A 22,732-nucleotide genomic window follows, 5' to 3' on the forward strand; every position below is an offset into this window, starting at 1 on the left:
GGTGGTGGTGATGATGATGATGTTATTGTTGTTCCTAAACTATTTCTGGCTTCCCTCACACTGTGAAGGAATTCAGCATTTTAGCAAAGGAAGCTGGATAGGAGAGAATGCAACATTCTTCCTTTGTTTCTTATTGTAAAAACAAATGAAAGAAGGAAAAAAAGGAGATAGTTGAGCACAAAAGGCAAATGAAAGGTGAGTCACAAGGCAGTAAAATATAACATCTGGAGCCTCTGCCTGCCAGGACAGGCTCTAGCCAGCCATTTTGGGGAAGTGTGAAAAACTGACCATGGCAGGGAAAACTCATTTGCAACAGGGGGAGGAAAGGACAGGACTGGGGGGAGGGGAGACAACTATCCATGGCACCAGGGAGGGCCTGGCAGGTTCAATGAATCATTCAAAAGCACAGAAGGAAAACCCAGTAGGTGATCATGCCCTGATTGATATAGCTGAAACACCAAGGAGCACATGGGTTATAAGGGAGAGACTATGCTCAAACAAGCACATTCAGGCTTCAAGATTTCTCCCCATCCAGAAACACTGTCATGTCCCTTGCAATAGAAAATAAACTCTATCAAGGGGCTTCCATGGTGGGGGTGGGGGGTGTAAAAAAAAAGCCAAGTTGGCAACTGGGGCTATGCAATCAAAACCTTGCCTCTCTTTATGTGCCACATGTCAAAAAGAGACAGGGCTTCAATTACAAAGCCATGACAGCTATCTCAACATTTTTAACTCCCCCAGACTTCCACAGAGATATCCATCCCATAATGCTTCAGATTTGAGTATAACACTGATGACATCAATGGTACAGAATAGAAAGCAAAGAAATGCCTTTTGTGCCAGTACTGGTTTAATAATGAGGACTGAATGAAAAGTAATGTCTTGAATGTTAAGTCAGCAGCAGATGGCAGTTATGATAAGCTAGAAGCTCTGACATGTTCTTTAGCATTGGTTCTTCCTCTTCAGTTGGCAGGAAGTTGCTTTGTTTCTCTTCTTTGAGAAAAGAAAGCCTACATTGAGCACGTCAGTGCACTTTAATCAATGTGCTGGACTTAATTTTTGACTGCTGAAGGAATCCCTTCAACTGAAATTTGGCACTGAATGCAGGTTGTTTATGGTGAGTACTGAGTGCTGATGTGAGTACTGTGCATCACTGGGCCAAAAAATGTAAAAACAGTGAACCTGGAAGAGTTGATCTGTAGGATCAAGAAGTGAACAAACTGTGAAAGCAACTAATGAGTTTCATATGAGAAAGGCGGATGAACTGATTAAGGACAATCAGCAGATCATCAGAGGGAAGCTGTCATCAAGCCTGGAATTTCATAGGAACATGTGACTCACACTATTTATATTTTTCAGTATCAGAAGGTTTATGCAAGATGTGTTCCTCACATGCTGATGGCACAGATGAAAGCTTCAAGAGTTGAAATTTGCCAGCACTTGTTCTCAGGTTACAAGAATAAAGGTGAGGAATATCTTCATAGCATCACAACAGTTGATGAAACATAGGCTCATCATTATGATCCCAAAACAAAGCGTCAATCCATGGAATATCATCACAAAGCTTCACCTGCAGAAAAGAACATTCAAAACCTTTGGCAGGAAAACTCATGGTTCCAGTTTTTGGGGCCATAGATGGTCTTATTCACATGGATTTCTTTGAACTATCAATTCAGAACACCACAGTGTACTACTCAAAACTTTGAAACAATGATTAAGCAGAGTTCAGAAGCACAAGAAGATAATCTTGCTGCAACAAGAAAACACTAGGCCTCATGAGCTGCCAGAGAAGCATTTGTGGAAATTGGATCTCGCTGTCTTAGCCCTCTTGCCATACAATCCAGACTTGGTCCCAGGCAACTTTCATCTTTTTCCAGATTTGAAGGAATCAATCTGATTCAAATGAAATGGTGGAAAGTGCTGTCAGGACCTAGCTGAAGAGACAAAATGTAGTGTTCTTTCATGTCAGCTTTAAGAAGCTTGTCCATCATCAGCCGAAATGAGAAGCTAATGGTGTTCATTACTTAAAGAAGTAAACACAGATAACTAAAGAGCTGATTTCAAGGATTATTTTCTTGCTTTATTTATTAAAATATCCCTAATTAAACTAATGTTATGGACATGGGGGTATTACTTTTCATTCAGCCCTTTTATCATCTGGAATCTGAAACATTATTTGCTGGGAGAAGATAAGGACAGTTTGTCCTTGATCAAATGAAGACAGACATGGCCCTCAATTTAGCCATCTTTCTATCCTTCCATTATAATCCAGCTGGTTTATTAGCCAGCATGACTGGGTCCTGAAGGCAGACAGGAAGTTCACTTGAAGTTTACTCTTCTCCTTTTGTCATAAAACAGCAGTGGCATCAATCTGTCTTCTAATTTACCTGTGTAAATTTTCCAGGAGAAAAAAACAACCAGAATGCTTGGTTTCCTCTTTAATAGGGCTTGATGAGGTCTTCAGGTAATTGGCTCAAGGTGGAAGCAAAGAATGCAGTAGATGGGGTTGTGATGTCCTACAAGCCCCTATTCCCTACTGTGGCTAGCTCAAAGGGTTGTTGTGGAGATTAGAAAAAAAGGGACGGAGAGGATTTATACATACTGCCTAGACTCACTAGAAGAAAAGGAGAAATTTATTATTATTTAAAAAAAAATATCAATAAAATAAATACTTGCCAGATCCCTTCATATTCTTTCAGTCTCATTAAAGTATCTTGATAGTGGCTGTATGTCTAAACACTCTCACCCTCCCATCCCTAGTTTTCTTGGCCTTCTATAAATCTATGACCTGGTTGCAAATGGGAGGAGAAACAAGCCATAGGCATCTTCCTTGATCAAAGAAGTATGGAAATGAATAATAAAGAAGTGTCCTAGTTTTGATGCACCAGATTAATCATCAGCTTCTATCAGCATCCAGTAAGTGTGAGGAAAGTCTGCTGAGCAATTCATGTGAACCTCAGCTATACCTCATGTCTCCTTGACCACCACCAGAAGCAAAGACCACTGTTGCTTCTTGCTTTGAGGTCTCCCTGCCAAGTCACCAGCTGAGTGAAAGTGACAGTCCAGCTAGTTTTTAGAAAACAGACAGTCCCTTGTGTCATTCTCATCATCATCATCATCATCATCATCATCATCATCATCATCATCATCAATGAAATATTGTAATCTGGCTTACACCAACCAAGTTCTTGGATTAGAAAGAAAGCCACTGGCACGCTGGGAAGCTGTAAGCCATTCTAGTGGCAGGGGGCCCGATTTCTACCTGCAACAGCTTCTCGAGACAGCTGATTGGAAAGTGAAATGTGCCAACTATGATGCTGGGAGAAGACAGGATGGTCTTCCTTGCTGCTTCCTAAAAACTGGCACCAGCATTGGATAGGAAATTCAGGCACTAGTTAATATTAGGGGAGTTCTGAGAAGTGGAAAAACATGATAATGCACTGCAGGGTGATCTTTGCAGACCGAAGGTGGCAATCTATTATTTACTAGGCCACAACGACCATGTCAAGAGGGAAGCAGCTACTTCAGCTCACCCAACCCGGTAACAACCTGAAACACCAACCTGGCGTGTTTCAGAAATGTGCTGCGTCTACAGCTCCCAGTGAAGAAGGCTAAGTTAGTTAGGAAATATCCTGATGACCTTGAAGCACACTTCAGTATTTGCACAGCCAAGTTGGTGGTACTTTTCTGATGTTGTGGGGGAGCCAGAAACATCCTTCTCACTCCTCTCGTTTTCCCAGGTCCCCCATGTAAAGTGAAAGCAGCAGTGCTATTGGGAGTGGATGTTCTGATGGTCCAGGGAGCTTGGCAAATACTCCTCCTTACCAACTTCTGCTGTTAGGAATGTGAACAAGTCAACCGGGGGGAATGGAAGGAAGTTAAAAATTGCACCCTCCCCAGCCTGAGAAGTCACCATAGGCCGACCAGAATTCTACACGTACTTGGCTGGCCCATGCCTCCCAATTAAAAAAAAAAATGAAAGAAAAATTAAGCAAACCCAAACCACAGCCGAAGGACTGCATTTCTTGATCTGTTTTTAATTCTTAAAACCTACATAACTCCATCAAGGTTATTCAAACCTAAAAGAATGTGTTCAAAACAAAAAGGAAAGAAATCTGTGCTTGACCGTAGAGGAACTGTGGAAGAACATAAATCACAGACTGGGGAAAAGCTTTAAAGATAAGAGACTGATAACGGTGAAACAGCAGCAGCAGCAGCAGCAGCAAATCTTTATAAAGTAAAAGAACAGAAAGAGTTGCCCATTCATTTATAACTGGCTGTTTTCTCCTCTGATCTGAAACATACCTTCCTTTTTTTAGATCTTCCTTCAGCTTGTAAGGTTCTTGTGCATTGCTCCACACATTCCGAAAAGCTCATGTTACTGTGGTCAGCGCTGTAATCCAGGTCTGCCAGTCTAGCTAAGGAGAGGATATAGTTACATGCTATCCTCAGGATGGCCAATTTGGATAGCTTCTGTCCATAGGAATAACAGGGAACCTGGAAAGGACAGTAGGGCACATGAGGTCAGATGATCAAAGCAATGCTTAACAGGCAACTGAAGTCTTACAGTTACATGGACCAACTGTCGTAAGGTACCTTTCCATATTGTTCTCCAGGTTACAAAGGGGCATCGTGTATAATGAATGCCCTGCGGTAGAGAGTCAGGGGACTTAAAATGGCAACATAAGAAGTGCCTTGATGGAACAAGCCAAAAGCTTATCTCGGCTGGTATTGTATGGGGCCAACTAGATGGACTGGATGGGCTCGCAAACAGGGCATGCGTTTATCCTTCCTTCTTAGCAACTGTATTGTTTTAGGCACATTGCCTTTGATTCAGGATGAAGAACCCAACCAGTCAGCTCGTAACCACTGACAAAACTATCTTCCATAAATCTATCTAGTTTCCCTTTAAATCAGTCTAAATCGGTAGTCACCACCATATCTGATGCCTGGAGATTTCACAAAAAGCAATCCTATTAACGAGTCCTTTATAAAATGTGGAGACACTCAGAATGTATGTAATGAAACATAGACCCTGAGTATGAATAGCATGTTTTTCAACTTGGCAGGAAGTCCTTCTCCCCTTAAGTTGACCCAATCCAAGGAATATGTCGATGAAGGTTCTCAGTCAACCAGGTGGAATTCTCTGTAGGTTGAGTCATGGCGACTGGATTTCTTTCTTTTTGGTAGAAATGTTTCACTGCTTGTCCAAGCAACTTCTTCAGTCTGGGCCCAAGCAGGGAAATGTTTCTACCAAAAAGAAAGAAATCCAGTCGCCATGACTCAACCTACAGCCAATTCGAGGAAGCAAACTCTTGGCGATGTCCCACTGAAATTATTGAACGCTGTACAGGAGCTACTATAGCAAAGCTCTTGATTATTTCAATGATGCTTACTCAATTTATTTGATGTTCTCTTGCTTAAGAGATGGTTGGCAACTATCACTTATTATGAGGAATGAAATTCAATATACAAAAAGCCATTCATTAGACTTTGTCTATCTTGCCACAGCTCTCTAGATACTCCTTGTGCCTATGCTTAATTGAATTCTCCAAGTTTTTTTCCTGGAGGAGAACCCAGAGCACAAATGCACATTTTCCCTGTGTTTTGTTGATATAAATCATATTGTACATAAAGCAGAAACACATTAGAGTTGCCTTAAGAACATATTGAGTATGTTCAGGGAATATGACATCTTTTTCTATAACAATGACATTTTCACACTGATAGGTTATGAAAATGATCTTCATGTTATAGAATGATAACACAATACTTATATTTTTTTAATTCTGAACTGACCAATGCTCTCTTGGAACAACACATTTCTGGAAGTTTTGGTGACATTGCAGCATGGGCTTCATTACTAATAGACTAAAGGGGTGAAAATGAGGAACTTGAAAAATGAGGTAACAGGAATGCAGCTTGCACTGGATAAGATTTCATATTCCTTGAAAATTCAGCTTTGCAATTTCAGCATCCTCCTAAACTCAGTTCTGGATATCCAGGTTGCAGCAAAGCCAGGAGTGCTTTTCCACATCTAAGCTAATCTGCTGTGTCCCTTTGTAACGATACCAACTTTGATAACAGTAAACATACCTTAGCCAAATCCCAGCATGTTTTATATGGAGCACTTTTATGTTTCAAGCATCCGGTAATTCAAAATGATGCAGACCTGAGTGGGGCCATCATGCAGACCTTATGACTTTTTTTGTTAAAATGATTCTGCTGGCTGCTAATCCACTTCCAGACAGAATTCAGAATGCTGGTTGTTAAGGAGATTTGCAAAACATTTCAAAGGGCGTTTTGAATGTACAGGAAATGGCCCAACTTCAAAATGGATGGTTCCAACTTTTGAGCTCAGAATGGTTCATTTCAAGGTCAGAGACTTGGAATGGTCCATTTCAGAGGGGTAGAACAGCCATTTTGAGGTTGGAATGTTTTGACCTCAGCAGGTGATAGCATCTGGTTGACCTTTCTGGACTCAGAAGCTAAACAGGCTTGCACCTCTGCAGTACATGGACTGAAGACCATCAGGGACCCCCAGAGCTGTAGGCTAGATAGGAAAGTTAAAAAAAAAATCTCAGAAGAGGACAATGGTAAACTACTCATGTACCACTGCTAGCAAAATCTTCACAGATCATGAAGTCATCAGGAGTGGAGCTTGACCTGGAAGTATTACTTCACCAGCAATGACCCTGTGTTGGCACTCAGCGGTTTGAAATACAACGTCTTCCCAGGCTTTGGGATCCATGGGGGAAATGCTTCTCTTGGGCTCATCATATTAAGGCCCATTTGGCAGAAATGAGAAAGAGCCTTCACCTTATCCCTTTCAGATATTCCTGAAAGGCAGAATATTTTAAACAGCTGGCAACATTTTGATGCTTTGACAGGTATCGAAGTTAGTCTGTTTGGTTAGACTGGTTCTAATTAATTGGCTACATTCTTTTTATTTATTTCTCTCATTCATTCATTCATTCTTTAATTGATTTATTATATTTAGTTATAATGCTACCTGCATCCTTTTTTTCATTAGCGTTTGCCAGTTTCAGTGGCATTTGGGGAAGGGGAAAGATAAGATATAAACCTTAGAAATGGACCATAAATCTTAAAGTTAAACTAAGCAGATTTTCTTGAGCTTAGTTTTCAACACCTCCTAAGTTAAGAAGGACTCAGAGAAAATGCAGCAGGTTCAGAGAAGGGCAATGAAGGTTGTAGGATCTGGGAAAGCCACTCAAATAGTATGATAGACATAGGAAATCTGCATTGTCTGTAGTCTGGAAAGGAGACTAACATATTCTTGGACTCAGAGAGAAGAGAAGACTAAGGGAGGATATGATGACACTCTTCATCATATCATACAGAAGGAGGTCAAAGCCTGTTCTCTCTTTCACAAGAGTAGAGGACACCGAATCCTGGTTTTAAGTTAGGAAGACCAATTCCAACTTATGTTAGACTTTCAATAGCTTCTTAATAGTAAGAACATTTCAGCAGCGATACCAGTGACATACCTTCAATGGATATGTTCAACCAGAGACTGGGATGCTTTAATGGTTTCCTTTTCCGACCAGGGAGTGAACTTGATGACCTAAATAGCCCCTTCCCCCACTATGATCCTATGACTTGCTCTTTTCTAAAATGAAAACTGGGGTCTTAGCATTATGTTGAAAAGGAATAGGACTGCACTGTAGCCTATCCTTCTTTCTATAGGTATAAAAACACTGGTGAATGCAGTTAAATCTGTATTACAATCTTATTCATTGTGTTCTGACCTTTACACACAGAGGTATACTTAAAATTCCTGAAATGATTGCTTAATAGGTTTACCCATGAGTCAATTCTTGGTAAACTAAGATGAGAGAGAAGTTGCCTGATCCTTCATCATGGGGGATTACAACCACTTTATTATTTAGACTGAGAAAATGCATAAAACAGCTACTCAAATGGTATGATAGACATATAGGAAATCTGCATTGTCTGTAGTCTGGAGAGGAGACTAATGTATCCTTGGACGCGTAGAAGTGCCCTTGATGGTTCTTGATAATCGTAGCCAGGAAACTTTCAGCCGGAAACCCGACAGAAGTCATCACTTCATGTAAATGTATTGGACTACTTACTGTATATACTTTTCTATATCTAAGTGGCTACAATAAATGGAACACAGAATTTCTTACTCCTCATATTGTTTTTCTTGGAATTATCAGGGACCAACTCAGCATTGTCTCATAAGCATAAGGGGGTCTTTCTAGTAAACGCATCTCTATTGTGCTTGTGGGATGTCATGTGGGTAACCTGATTTCCACTTCCTCCTTCTTCTTGGGTTTGGGGATTAACTATCTCCATTACCTCTTGGGCACACCTGCAAGCAGGAGGTGCTGCAGAATGCGGCTCTTGTCCTCTCATCTTGCTTATACACAGACTTTCTATTTCCATAGAAAGTGTCTACAAAGAACCAGTGACAGGTAAGTGCTTTCTGCTATGAAGCTACTTGTATCCAGATCTACTGAATAAATGTAAGCTACCTTTTTTTTTCTCTTCATCTAACTACTGTGTGAAGACTGAATTTTATTTCTGAATGTAATTAAGCTTAATGTGTAAGTTTCTTTTTGGTTCACGCTTCTACTTTGCAAGATTGTTGTTAGCTGCTTGGAGTTCTTTTATTAACCTTTAAAAACTCCATCAGTTTTAAAGTCTTGCTGCACCCATGTGTGCATGGGTGCATGAGATGTGTTCATCTGTTGGGACTGATTTCAATGCTATGCAATTGTGAACATCCTATTGATGTTATTATTCAATAGGATGTTATAACATCCTATTGAACATAGTGTTTTCCATGCAGCTTGCTCAGATATGAGACAATGAATAAAGGCACACTATCAGTAGCTCACTTAGAAGAAAGCAAAACCATGTGAATCAATGTCTAGATGGTATGAAGAGGTTACCTTATTGCAGATGTGTTGAGGGGGTGTCAAAAAAGTCAGTATGACAGCCGTGATTTCACAAACACCTTCCAACCTCAGACCCAACAGAAACAATCACTTGGTACACGTGCATCTTTTTCTAATGGTACAAATGGAAACTGTGTTCCAAGAACAAAAGGCATCCCTGAAATTCACACAGGTAAATGTTTGTTTCTGAAGGATTGCACTAATGGAAAACCAATGAAAGACAGTGGTTATTTGGTGGTGGCAGTGGTGTGATCTATTAATTCACAATGCTAATCTGTTTCCTAAAGATACTTCTTAGCTACGTTGCTGGCATTTTAGTGCTTCCTCCTTAAAAAAATATATATACACAGATGTGTAAGTAAGCAAATAACTGAAAGGAATACCTTTCCTGTTTTATTACTGTGAAATGTATCCAGAGCTTCCAGCTCAAATCTGGATTGCTGTTTAAATTAGAAGGTTAGTTAAGGTGTTTTGAAGAAGAGAAAAAAGGAGGAAGACTGGAACAGATGAATTAAATCCAGTCAGTAACAAAAGAATAGCTCCCAGCTATACCATACATCTACAGCAGGTTTCAGAGACAGGAGATCTTCAAGTAACACAATTCCATGCCTGTTGCTGCTTGCATTGAATTATGATCCAAGGTTAATCTTGCCCATGCCAAACTGGCAAAATTATCCTCTTTATGCCATCTAGACATTGATTCTTCTGGTTTTGGTTTCATCTAGGTGAGCTACTAATAAGTGTGCCCAGAGGTTTTTCATTACTTCATTGGGACCTAAATAATGTTAATCAAATCTTCATCTCTCTCAAGAGCAGCAAAACCAACTCGTAACTGCCACAGCAGGAAGTCAAGAGATTCCAATAGAAGAGGATATCGGTAGCTCAGGGTTGAACTGTGGAGTCCTTGGTGCTCTCTGAGCTTGGTTGTTTGTGAGCAACCACGCTCAGGGAGCACCAAGGACTCCCCCGACAAGAGCTTTGCAGTGTTCAACTCTCTAACAAAAGGTGAACAAATGTTTCACTGTCCTTACTCCTCCACCTCCTCAAATGTTGACTCTGAGGACTGAAGGGGACGTAGCAATGTCATTGTACAGTCACTGGAAGAAATGTGACCGGAAGTCCCCCTAATTTTTTTTTGAACTTTTAGAGGTTTGAGTTTTTAAAGGATTGAATAGATATGCTAACCCTAAAGGAAGCTTAACATATTTATTCTGCATTTCATGATTCTCCATAGAGACACTCACAGAGAGAGACTGTCAGACATTGTGTTTTGTTGAATGATGCTAAATCAAGATCTAAGGGGATTCCAGAGCCACAAACAGGATGGGTGAGGTTACAGACTATACACCCCGACTTATTTATTTATTCAATATGTATCCCACTTTTCTCCTCTGGAGGTACTCAAGATGGCTAACACAACTTCAAAAACAAAAACATTAACACTAACACTAAAACCAATTAGAAATTCAAAGCCTGTTAAAAGAGAGGTGTCTTCACAGATATTCTAATTAGGGAGAAGGTGGCAGACAAATAAAACTTCCAAGGGAATGGATTCCCTTGCCAGGGAAAAAGGCAGGGTAGAGAAGGCTGTCTTCTGTATTCCAGAAAGATGAGCTTCTGACTAGGGAACATTTTCAGGGGGGATTCTCTGCAGATTTGAGTGCTCCTACAGAGACAGGTGGAACTTCAGAAAGATATGTGCTGATCCTTTCCTCTGAAGTTTAAGATCAACCCTGAAAATATGCCAAGAAGCAACCAACCAACAGTCATTTCAGTAACGGCTTCATTTGATCCCTGTCCTTTGAACTGGTTCAGAGCCCACCTGCTGCATTTTGCAAAACTTGTTGAGGAGAACTAAGCCAAGCAAAACGAGATTCCAACTGCATGGATTATAACAGGGTCTCAAGTGAAGCTTCTCTGTTGACTTCAACCATGCCAATTCATTCCAGCCAAGCTTCAGCCCTAACATTTTGTTCTTATTTTATTCAACAGGAATATATAATCAAGCTATCAAGGCCTACCTTGGGGCAGTAAGAGCAGCAAAACATCAATATTTCTCCGTTCTTATTGAATCTGCAGAATGCTGCCCAGAGGCCCTGTTTAAGATCACTCAATTCCTTTTGGGAAAGGTGGGCCCAGTAACTCACCTTCAGGGCCGTGCAGAGGAGTTTTCAGGGCATCTGCAGGATAAAATCGCTTGGATTTGTTCCAAGTCGGATTCCAAGCGTGTAGCAGGGTCTGGGGAGATGCCTGGGGAGCGTTCTTACCTGGTTAGCTGGGAACAGTTTGATACTGTTGGGCCCGAGGAAGTGGACAGGGTCCTCCAGACTGTAAATGCCACCACTCGTCAATTAGATCCATGCCCCTCCTGGCTGGTGAAGGCAGCCTGGGAGGTGACATGTGGGTAGATCCAGGCGATGGTGAATTCATCCTTGAGAGAGGGAGTGTTTCCGATTGCCTTTAAGGAGGTGCTCGTGCACCCCCTCCTCAAGAAACTATCGCTGGACCCCACCGTGCTGGACAATTTTCGTCCAGTCTCCCACCTCCCCTTTTTTGGGAAGGTGGCTGAGAAAGTGGTGGCGTTGCAACTCCAGAGGATTCTGGATGAAACGGATTATCTGGACCCCTTTCAGTTGGATTTCAGGCCTGGATATGGGATGGAAACGGCATTGGTTGCACTTATGGATGATCTCTGGCAAGAGCAGGATGGGGGCAGTGCATCCATCCTTGCTCTTCTTGACCTCTCAGCAGCTTTCGATACCATCGATCATGGTATCTTTCTGGACCGGCTCAGGGAGTTGGGGGTGGGCGGCAGAGTTCTGCACTGGTTCACCTCCTTCCTCCAGGGCCGGTCCCAATCAGTGTTGATAGGGAGCGAGAGATCCGGCCTGCAGCCCCTCCTCTTCAGGGTGCCGCAGGGTTCCGTTCTCTCTCTGCTCCTTTTTAACATCTACATGAAACTGCTGGCAAGATCATCCGTCACCACAGGATGAGGTATCACCAGTATGCCGATGATACCCAATTGTACATCTCCATCCCGGGTGAGGTAAGTGATGCAGTGACTGCCCTTTCTTGGTGCCTGGGGGCTGTGGGGGTCTGGATGGGGAACAACAGGCTTCAGCTGAACCCTGGTGAGACAGAGTGACTGTGGGTTGGGGGCTGCTCTGTATCCAGACACTTTCCATCTTTGGTTCTGGATGGGGTTGCACTGCCCCAGACAGACCTGGTGCAGAATCTGGGGGTTCTCCTGGACTCATAGCTCCTGCTCGAAGAGCAGGTGACTGCTGTGGCCAGGGGAGCCTTTGTCCAATTTCGTGTTGTGTGCCAGCTACGCCCTTTCCTGGATCAAGAGGCCCTCCAGTCAGTCACTCATGCCCTAGTCATCTCCTGTATAGACCACTGCAATGCACTCTACATGGGGCTACCTTTGAAGAGCATCCAGAAGCTACAGCTGGTTCAGAATGCAGCCACGTGAGCAGTCTTGCATGCCCCAAGAATGGCACACATAATACTTTTGCTGCAGGAGCTGCACTGGGTTCCAGTCTGCTTCCAGGTCCAATTCAAGGTGTTGGTCATCCTGTCCCACTGGGTCAGGCAGACAGGGCATGGTACGGATCCTGTCCATGAGGGATTGTCGATGGGTGGGTCCCAGGAAGAGGGCCTTCTTTGCTGTGGCCCCCGCCTTGTGGAACACTCTTCCCCCAGAGGTGAGGCAGGCCCCCACTCTCCCAGCCTTCTGGGAAGAGGTGAAGACCTGGCTCTGCCATCTCGCTTGGGGCAGGAAGGGGGGTAGTCAATCCTGGGGGTGGCTGGTGCCTTAAAGTGGTTCCTGTGTACTTATGAATTTAAATCAGAACTTTTAATATTGCCATCTTGGATGCTATTTTATGTTTATATTTAAGATACCTTGTTTTTATTGTATTTTAATCTTTTTTAGCTTTACTGTAAGCCACCTAGAGTCCCTCTTTTGAGGGAGATGGGCGGTGAAGAAATTTGATAAATAAAAATAAAATAAAAAAATATATATAATCAACACTGGAATCCTAAAAGCTCCTTTTTTTTTTTTTTACATTGTCAGCAACTTGATAGCATGTCCTTCAGCATCCAGCATGCTAATATTTTTATGGCCCATAAAAGCTGGTTAGTTAGTTAGGTGCCACTGAGTCAAACTGCATGGGCCATGAACCCACCCATAATTCTTGAGAGAGAAGGATACAACAAGATGCTTTCTGCACCTCAGGAACTCAAACATTTGCCATTTTGGACTAAAAGTGCCCAGCATTTTTAACACAACAATAAAGAGGAAGAGGAGGAGCCTTCATGGGTATTAAAAGAGGTGTCTACAGCATTTAATGGTCCATCACTTAGCATGCAATTAAGAGTGTATTTGAAAATCCTGTAGTTCAGAACCCTCATCCTCTTTTAACACAGTGTATAAGCTCAATCCCCATTAAATAATTCTGAGTGGATGGGTAATAATACACATACTAGGGATTCATGACTATTGCCAAGCCTTTGCCCATTCTCTCAATTCATTATGGTAAAATCACGACAGCCATGATTTCAGTATATTTTCCAAATTCTTCATGCAATGATGGCAGGAATACGCTGGATCCAGTTGGGTCCCACAAGTCTTTTTTGAGTCAAACTCAACTTCTGGTGATTTCATGGATAGGTTCATGCAATTCTTTTCCTGAAAATGCAGAAATGGCTTCCCATTGTGTTTCCTTCTGTGACTTTTTTTGGCTGCCCAGACTAGCTTACAGAACTGAGATTCTTGATGGACTCCCATCCAAACACTAATCAGGTCCAACCCTACTTAGCTTCCTTGCCCAGACAAGGTTAGCCAGATCCTGCCATCTGCTCATGTCTTTTCTTTTTTAATTAGTTAAAGGGTATACAACTCGAATACATGGATCATTTGGGAAGGAGAATACCCCTGCACACATGCATTGTTCCTTGGTCAGACTTCATTCCTGGCAACTACATGGAGTTTTAAGAAGTGGTTTGCCCTTGCCATCTTCTTAGGGCTGAGAGGAAGGACTGGCCCAACGTCACCTAGCTGGCTTCCATTCCTCAGGCAGGGTTATATCTCAGGTTTCCCTGTGCCCAATCCAGCACTTTAACCAACTAAACCAAATGGTTCTCAAGCAATCTATAAAAGCTAATAAAATAAAACCAAAATTGGCATCCTATCATTCCAGAAACACACTTGGATCTGCATTCCTCATTTTTTGCATGTGCTTCACTGATGAAAGAGAAAAACAAACCCAAATTATTACTTAGATTGTAGTAATCGGAGTGCTTTGGCAAAGTTTCTTAATATGACTGATGTACTATTGTTACAAATCACTTAAAGGGAGACACGTTACAGGGGTCTTGTTTGCATTACGCACATTAAATACCTCTAATTCTAAGTATGAGGACTAGCCTGTGATTATTGTGGAAAAGAAAACTTTCTCAGCAGATGCTCTGGAAGACTCTGCAGCGCCATTCTAGCCAGGCTGAGTATGTCGAAAAATAAATTTAACCAACAAATATGAAGAAAGACGTGAACTCCCTAATGAAAACAAATTATGGATTGAGATCTGATAAATCCACCTCAAATTAGATTTTAGCCCATTTTCAGAAAGCTTTATTGAGAGGAATGTGTTGCTTTCAAACAGATTCACTGGGGAAAAACACATTTGGTCTGACGGTGCTTGATCAAATTTCTTTGCCCTAGAAATGATCAGTCAGAGAAAAAGGTTGCTTTTCTGGGATTTTCTAGGTTTTTTGTATTATACGGACTCCTTGAGTATCTTGATACCTTGATCAGGATCAAGATACCTTGAATATCCACCTGAAGTTGAGAATGGTGCTCAAGGTGATTACAAGAAAATGCAAGGTGAGTATTTCTCATTGCAATAAGAGATTATGAGTGGCTCAGGGTTGAGCTGTTGAGTTCACGAGTTTGGTGGTTCTCCTGCAGACATTTCATTATCAGGGTAGGTAAAATCATCAGTGCAGAGGGAGTGGCGTTTGACAGGGGCACCTACCATACATAAACAACCAGTAAACCCCAAGAAGCTAATATCGCTCATGGGCATATTATTCTGGGTATGTTCTTGGTATACTTGAAAATGTGTAATAGTTTGACTACACAGTAGTCATTGAGCTACTGTGTATCAACCAGCAGCAATTTCTAAAAACTCTACTCTCCTGAATTGTATGGCCCAAACCCACCATTTTGCCATTATAGTTCAGCGCTATGATTCTGAGCTATTTTGAGAGGTTTTTTTTAAAGGGGAGAAAGGGTAGCAGAGAACCCCATTCTCAGAGAACCCCCATTCCCATCTTCAAAGATTTCAACAATGGTCCCCCCAAATCTGCCTCCACTGGTCTGGTGACATGATGAGTTACCCTCCACCTGGTTAAAGGTGCACGTTGCAGCCCCCACCTTCAGAAAGTTGCCCACCCCTGGCAATACAAAGTATTCATGTTTTTGGGGAGGCCTGTCTATTCAATGCTCAAGCATCATCGCAGACAGTTTTGCTTATTGTTTTACGGCAAAGCAAAATCACGTCCCTGTACGCGGTTATGATTCACATGCATGCTTACATAAATAATCTTAAAACTGAGTTAATCTCTGACAACACACAGATTTACTCCCTGAACCTACGGCCTGAGAAAATGATAGAAAACACAAGAATACACAAGCGCACATTCCAAAGCCCTCAGAGCAACGACATCATCACCTGTCATGCAGCTCCTAGAAATCTCCACTCCAGGCTCATGGAAAGGCAAGTAACATTTCAGTGTTATTATGAAAAAAGTTTTGATCTTGAGGACCGTGCTTTGAGAACCGCCCTTCTAATCACTGCATCCAACTTTCCTAAGTCGGAAGTGGTAATGACCTCCCGTCCTCGAGGCGGTTTCTTTTGCTTCTTTGCAAAGTTGCCCAAGATGGTGGTTGTGACTGCGCAAGTGAGACCCCACCACTTCAATCAGCCCCCACGTGAAAAGGGTGGGGGCTTCAGTTGATTGGCCATGCTGCCTCCTAGGGATGGCCCTGCTTCTTAAGCCAGAAGAGAATGACAGGCAGGATACTGACCTCCTGAACTTGACTACTACCTTTTCCCCTTAACTTCTTGGTTGTAAGAAGGATATTGGTTTCACTGTTTCAGGTCAAGCTGCCCTGCTGTTTAAGATGGCCTTATTAGTGGAAGACCATGGAAGAATGGAGGAGAGTCTTCAGAAGATCAAAAATAAAACTGGAGCCAGTATAGACCTTTCTTCCACCTGGTGTAAAATGACCTACTGGGGACCTTAAAAGGCCCACAGCTCTGGGGCCCCATAAAGACAGTTTGTGCAACAAATGACTGGAGATTGTTATTAAGTCAATTTTCTTCAATGAACAGCTAAAATGACTTATAATAATTAAGAGTGCTATTTTAACTCTTACTTTATAGTGGGTCCTCGGTACCTATTCTCCACAGCAAGGAAATAGAACATGGGACATAATCTTATGAAAGATCTGGTCAAAAATTCAGATAATGTAAATTAAGAAGAAATCCAGACTGAATCCACTAACTATATGGCCCTTTGAATGGGAAGGAAGGTCTGCTGGAGGGAAGATTTACAGATGACCTGGATGAGCTTTGATGCCCTATCAGGGTTTGTGCAATTGCTTAGTTGTTTTCTGTCATTTTGAACAAATTTACAATACAGATCTGTAGTGAAATGTAATCATAATTTCTCTCACTTCCAGATATTATGGGAACTTTAATTTCATAAATGAGGAAGCTACATTCCTTTAGCTTCATCACTGGGGGAGCCAGCACAAGGAAGCTCTGAGAAAAACGCTGAAAAATGTTTGCGATATAGGTAGTCCTCACTTAATGAACATTCATTTAGTGGCAGGTCAGACTTACAATGGTGCTGAAAAAAACTGACTGACAACCGGTGCTCACACTTATAACCGTCACAGCATCCCCACGGTCACAATTTGGCTGCTTAGCAACCAGTTTGCATTTATGACTGTCGCAGCATCCCGTGGTCACATAATCACTATTTCTGACCTTCCTGGCTGGCTTCTGGCAAGCAAAATCAATGGGGAACTGTGTGATTCGCTTAATGACCACATGGTTTGCTTAATGAGTGGTGATTTGCTTAATGACCACTTCGCTTAGCAACCAAAATTCCAGACCCAACTGTGGTCATTAAGCAAGGACTAACTGTGTGTCATTCTACTGCAATATAGCCTGTTGCTCCTGCTTAAAATGGCACTTTTATACCACAGGAAATATCAAACAATAACTGTAAATAGCAAACTATAAGATCTTTAGCCATGGCCTAAAGCAGTGTTTTTCAAACTTGGCAACCGGCTGGGGAATTCTGCTGGAGTTGAAGACCAGACATCTTACAGTTGCCAAGTTTGAAAAACACTGGTCTAAAGTGGTATCTCCCAGAGCCTTTTCAAAAGTTAACAAAGGCCCTCATAATTCCATCAACAAGTGATGTATATTTGCACCAAAAAGTTGGAAAGTGTTTTTTTTTAAAGTAACAGTAGTAACTATCCATTGGGCTATATAAAAAGCTGAGGAGCTGTTTCTTGTTAAAGGTTACCAAAAGCAACATTGCAGGCAAAGCCGCTTTCTCAGGCTAAATACATTTCCACAAAAGTTAAACAGATTCGATAAGATTGTTGCAAGAGGGATCGCACTTTGTAACATACCAAATTATATAAGTAGATGGCTCGTTGACCTTACCTTGGTCCATACATATTGCTAGAAAAAGTGGGGAAGAAAAGTCGGCCAAATTCAGAGTGTTGGGTTTTTTCTCCTAGAAAAAGCAATTGCTCCCTAAGAGAAATTGAGGATGGATGCTGAAATTTCTGGAGACTAGTAACAAACTTTGTAACACTGGTTCCACACAGAAAGTTTCACATTTTTCCCCTGTGGATGAGCACTGAAAAAAGCCAACAGACATTCTGCAGCAATGCCAACTATTTCATTCTGCACTGGGGAAAGACCGCAGGGAATAGATTTGATTCAGTGAAATCACCAAAATGCCAGAACAGTTGCAATTATCCACAAACACTGATTTTAAAAAAAATGTTTTAAAAAGGCAGATAAGTACAAAAGGAGGTCAGACTGCTGTCTGAATGACTACCTATCTGCAGGTATATTGAAGTAAGTTGTAATATCAGGCTGCAGTGAGTTGCAAAAGATGACCCTGTTGTGATTATGGTTAAGATCAAGACCCAGCTCTGGAGAAGGCTCTAATGCTGGGAAAGGTGGAAGGAAAGAGAAGAGAGATGACCATCAGCAAGGTGGAGGGACTCAGCTACAGTGGCTGTAGGACCAGGTTAGGGATAGATCATCATAGAGAGAATCTATCTATGGGGTCGCTAGGAGTTGAAAACGACTTGAGGCCAATCAATCAATCAATCAAAAACCACCAACAGTGATTACATCCAACAGTTTGAGAGCATCATGGAACATCTGCACTGAAAAAGTATGTGGAGCTAAGGCCCATGGGGGGGTGGGTTCTGGTATTTTGCTTCTTAACACTGCCTGGTCCTCCCAAAATGCGAAAAAAAAAAAAAAAGGATACTAAACAGTTTACACACTCTACTTCTATGCCCTTTATATTGTGCATAACATTTTGCTATAATTTCTTTTTAGTCTCTAGATAATGGCTGAATAAGGACAAATGATGTCACAATGATGTGGCTAGTTTTAATTGGTTCTACTTATATCCTAGTATTTCTGGGAGACGTGCAGGTATGGCTTACATCAGCCCTTCCCAACCAGATGTGTCAAGCTCAGCTTCTAGAAGTTCATCAACGGTGTTGCTGCCAGAAGATTTTGGAGGTGCAGGCCACAGGAGATGAATAAAGCTGGCTTAGATGATCCTCTGTTCCAGACGTGTCCTGCCATTTAAATTCTCTAGTAGTTCAGGACTAAATATCCCCAAATAGCAAACCCTCCATATTTAGAACAACCACGTTGCCATGAGAACAGCATCCTAGGCTAGGAATGAATTTAGCCAATATTCATGGCTAAGTGTATCGTGATAACCTTAGTAATTTCAGTGTTTTAGGTTCACGTAGCACATGAATCACCTTGGCTGGACAACCATTAAAATGTGGCTGGCTAGCTTGTGGCTCAGTATGTCATGTGAACGCTGCTTAGATGTAACACCCCTGCTCTTAGTTGCTGTTATTATTTCCTCTCAGTCAACTTTCTTCAGTCTGGCATTCTCCAGCTGGCCTGAAGTCACCAAATTTCTGGTTGAGGACAGGTTCTCTGCTCTAAATTATACCTCTAGGAATTATTTGCAAGGTTTAAGATTCGTGGTTGACCTGTCTGGCAGTCTTAAAGCCACCCTAATTTAATTCACTTGGGATTAAGCCAAACTTCCAGTTGCTCTTATCTTGGAGATACATGTAAATGATGTGCTACCAGTATTGTAGAGTGGAATCTAATCTAGCTGGACCTTTGGTCCACAAAGGGAGAAAGAAAGAGAAAACCTTTTGTTCTCTTAATACCTTGCATAACCATATTTACACAGGACAGAAACACGGATTCCGACATGTGCAACAGTGATCAATTTTTGGACAAAGGATTTGACTTTGTAGCTTGCTTCACACGCACATACCCACAGAGCAACTCTGGAAAAATATGCTGGGAGCACAAAGCCAGATAACTGACAGGAAAGTGTATTTGATTAACAGGAAGATATAATTTACACCCTGCAAGAGACCCGTGTGAACTTTAAGATAACAGCCTGTGATTCATCCAAGTTTACTTCTTGGGGAGGAGCTGTGTGTGTGGGGAGGCAAGGGATGGGTCACCCCAAATCACTTCGTGTCAAGCGATTAGCCGCATACCATGCTTTGTTTAATGGTCGTCTTAATGGGTCCAATGTTCCTTGTGTGTGTGTGTGTGTGTGTGTGTGTCCCCAAGGGGAGCCCTCCTGCCTGATGCACAGATGAGGAACAAAAACGCCACTCCTGGGCATCAAACGCGGCTGTTGTCTGAAGTCACCTGTCAAAAAGATCCCCAGTGCGGTAGACTGGGGCGTCTGCCAGGCACCAGCCCTTCAAACGCCTCTCTTCCAAAACCTACCCCCAGATTCGGGTGGAATGACAGGCAATTGGGGGCTGCCGCGGGAAACTGGCAACTCGCGTCTTGGGCGGCGGGAAACTTCCCACCCCGGGGTGGCGTCCCGGGAAAATCGGCGGGCCTCGCCCCCCCTCCGGACTTTCGTCCCCGGCCCTCTCCGCAGAAAGCCGCTCCGACGTTGAAGGCAGGGGCCGCGCCTGCGAAGTAGCCGGAGCACCGCCGGGGCGCAGGGCCGGGGCACGCGCTCAGCCGCCCGTCGGGGTGCGCTACTCCGCATCCCGGGCTGAGCTGACGGTCTCCGCGCCCCGGGTCAGCCCCGCAGCCCCCGTCTCCCCGCCCCGCGGCAGGAGCGCCTACCTGCTTGCGGAGCGCCTCGAAGGCCGCGCTGATGGTGTGCACGCGGGTCCGCTCCCGGGCGTTGGCCAGCAGCCGCCGGGTCTGCTGCAGCGCTTTGATCTCCGTGGCGGCGCCGGCCGCTTCGCCCGGCCGTTTGCGGGGCGAGGCGGAGGGCTCGGGGCTGCCGCCGTAAAGGGCGCGGGAGGGGGGCGGCGCCAGGGGGCTCTCCCGGGCGCGCGGCGGCGCGAGCTGCCCCGCGGCCGCCCTGGACGGCAGGCTCTGCTGCCCGGGGAAAAGCGGCCCTCGGCAGCGCAGCGGCGGGAACGGCAGCTCGGCCCCCGCCAGCCCCTCGCGGCCGCCCTCGGGGAGGCTTTCGGGCCGCGCGCCCCCCGGCCTTCCCGCGCGCACGTGCTCCGGGACCGGCAGCTGCCCCCCGCCGCCGCCGCGCAGCCCCTGCCGGCTCCTGCGCTTGAGCTTCTGGATGCCGCGGAGCTCCTTGAGGCAAAAACGCTGCCAGCGCGCCTCCGCTTCCACCAGCTGCAAGTTCTTCATGGTGGGCGCCCTCCCGGCCGAGAGGCGCTCGCTCGCTGGCTGGCCGGCTGGCTGGCTGGCCGGCTGGCTGGCTGGCTCGCTCGGCGCCGAGGCTTTCCCGGGACGCAGCGCCTCCCCGCCGGCTGCTCTGCCGCCGCCGCCGCTGCTGCTTTGGCGGCGCGTTCGCGGAGCAGCTGCTGCTCTTCCTTCCGAGCCCAGATTTGCAGAAGCGGCGCGCGGGGGGGTGGCGGCAGGCGGCGCAGACTGTCAGCTGAAGTCCCTGCCGCCGCCGCCGCTGCGGCAGCGTTGGGGGGGCAGCCCAGCCGAGCGAGCCATCTGTGTTTGCTTAGCCTCCGTTTACACAGAAGCCCCTGTGGGCGCGATCAGGCGGCCGGCCGCCTCGCCGAGCCCGGCGATTTTGCAGACCGCGCGCCGGAGCGGCTCGAAAGGCGCCGGAAGACTTTGCAGAGCAGCTAGGCCCGCCGTGCCCCCAGTTTCCTAGCCAGGGCAATCTGCCGCGCAGCCCGATCCCAAGGGGGTCCCAGGACCTAGTCGCTTGCCATCTCTGATGCAGTTTGGCAGGTGGCAACTCCGAAGGGGCTTTTCTCCAGCTTGGAGGAAATGCCTCTTCCGAGCAACTTCCTGCTGCGACCATATGAGGCCAACCTGAAAGCCAAGACCACTCCTTCCTTCCTTCCTCTTCCTCCTTCCTTCCTTCCTTCCTTCCTTCCTTCCGAGCCAAACTTACACAGCAGTGGGCACCTGCTCCCTTGCTCAGCCCGAGGTATCTTCCAGTAGGCCTCGACCTGCGACCATTCATTTAACAATTCAAAGTAATGACAGTGCTGAAAAAAGTGACTTGCAACGGATCCTCACACTTAGGACTGTTGTAGTGTCCCCACGGTCATATGATCAAAATTCGGGGCACATGGCAACCGGCACCTACTTATCACTGTTGCAGCATCCTGAGGCCACATGATCGCCATTTGCAACCTTCCCAGGGGGCTTCCAACAAGCAAAGTCAATGTGGGAAACCAGATTTGCTTAACGACCGCACCGAAAAAGGTCATAAAATCAAGCGTGAGTCACTTTGCAACCACATCTCTTAGTGATGGAAGTTCTGGTGGTCAGAAGTTGAGGACTACCTGTAAGCAACTGCAAGTTGCCACTGGGTCTGCTCTCAACCTGTTCTTTCTTGAAGGCCTCTGGAAAGGATGCTCGGCCTCTTTGTGCCTGCCTGACTCTCTGGATCTGCCGCTGCTGGGGAAGGGGCGTCCCTGGAGATTCATGGACCCACATGTGCCAGTGTGAACTCTCATTCGCCTGAGCATGAAGGCAGAGAAGGCCCTGCTTCTGACGTTTTTAATGCCGGCTTGGAAAGATGAGTCTGGGTAGAGGACGAGAGGGGGAGTGCTTCAGCAACTGGCAAACGGAAACATGGAGGGACATTCCCACCTGGTCATAACTGCCCTCCTGCCCTTCACAATGGGGAGTCATGATGGATTCTCCAGCCATGAGTCTGTGTCTGGATTAAGAGTGTCCTGGGGTTTTCCTCAGAAACCTGGCTGTGGGAAGGGGGAAGCATTTCTCACCTTCCATTCCTTCATTTTTTCATATCAGGCTAAGTCCAGAGAATGGGAAAACAGGGTTGAGGGGTTCTTTGACCAGAGCTCAGTTGTCTTGACCATGCCGGCTGGGGAATTCTGGGAGTTGAAGTCCACATATCGTAAAGTTGCCAAGGTTGAGAGACACTGGTCTTGACTGTCAAGTAGTTGTAGACCTTCTGGTACTCACTGCTGTGCTCAAGCA

General features: G+C 44.6%; 1 protein-coding gene across 1 annotated transcript in view; it reads right to left on the reverse strand.

The window, feature by feature from the left end:
* The window catches only part of ATOH8 (atonal bHLH transcription factor 8), a 28,548-nt gene extending 7,550 nt beyond the window's left edge, over nucleotides 1-20,998 (reverse strand). The window contains exons 1-2 of the mRNA XM_063304584.1: nucleotides 20,414-20,998; nucleotides 4,306-4,497 (exon numbers count right to left, since the gene is read on the reverse strand). Coding sequence (XP_063160654.1) covers nucleotides 4,306-4,497; nucleotides 20,414-20,944 — 723 coding nt within the window. The 5' untranslated portion in view covers nucleotides 20,945-20,998. The remainder of the gene's footprint in view (nucleotides 1-4,305; nucleotides 4,498-20,413) is intronic.
* Between the last annotated feature and the right edge of the window lie 1,734 nt (nucleotides 20,999-22,732).

The sequence above is a fragment of the Candoia aspera genome, chromosome 5 (assembly GCF_035149785.1).
Source record: "Candoia aspera isolate rCanAsp1 chromosome 5, rCanAsp1.hap2, whole genome shotgun sequence".
NCBI lineage: Eukaryota > Metazoa > Chordata > Lepidosauria > Squamata > Boidae > Candoia > Candoia aspera.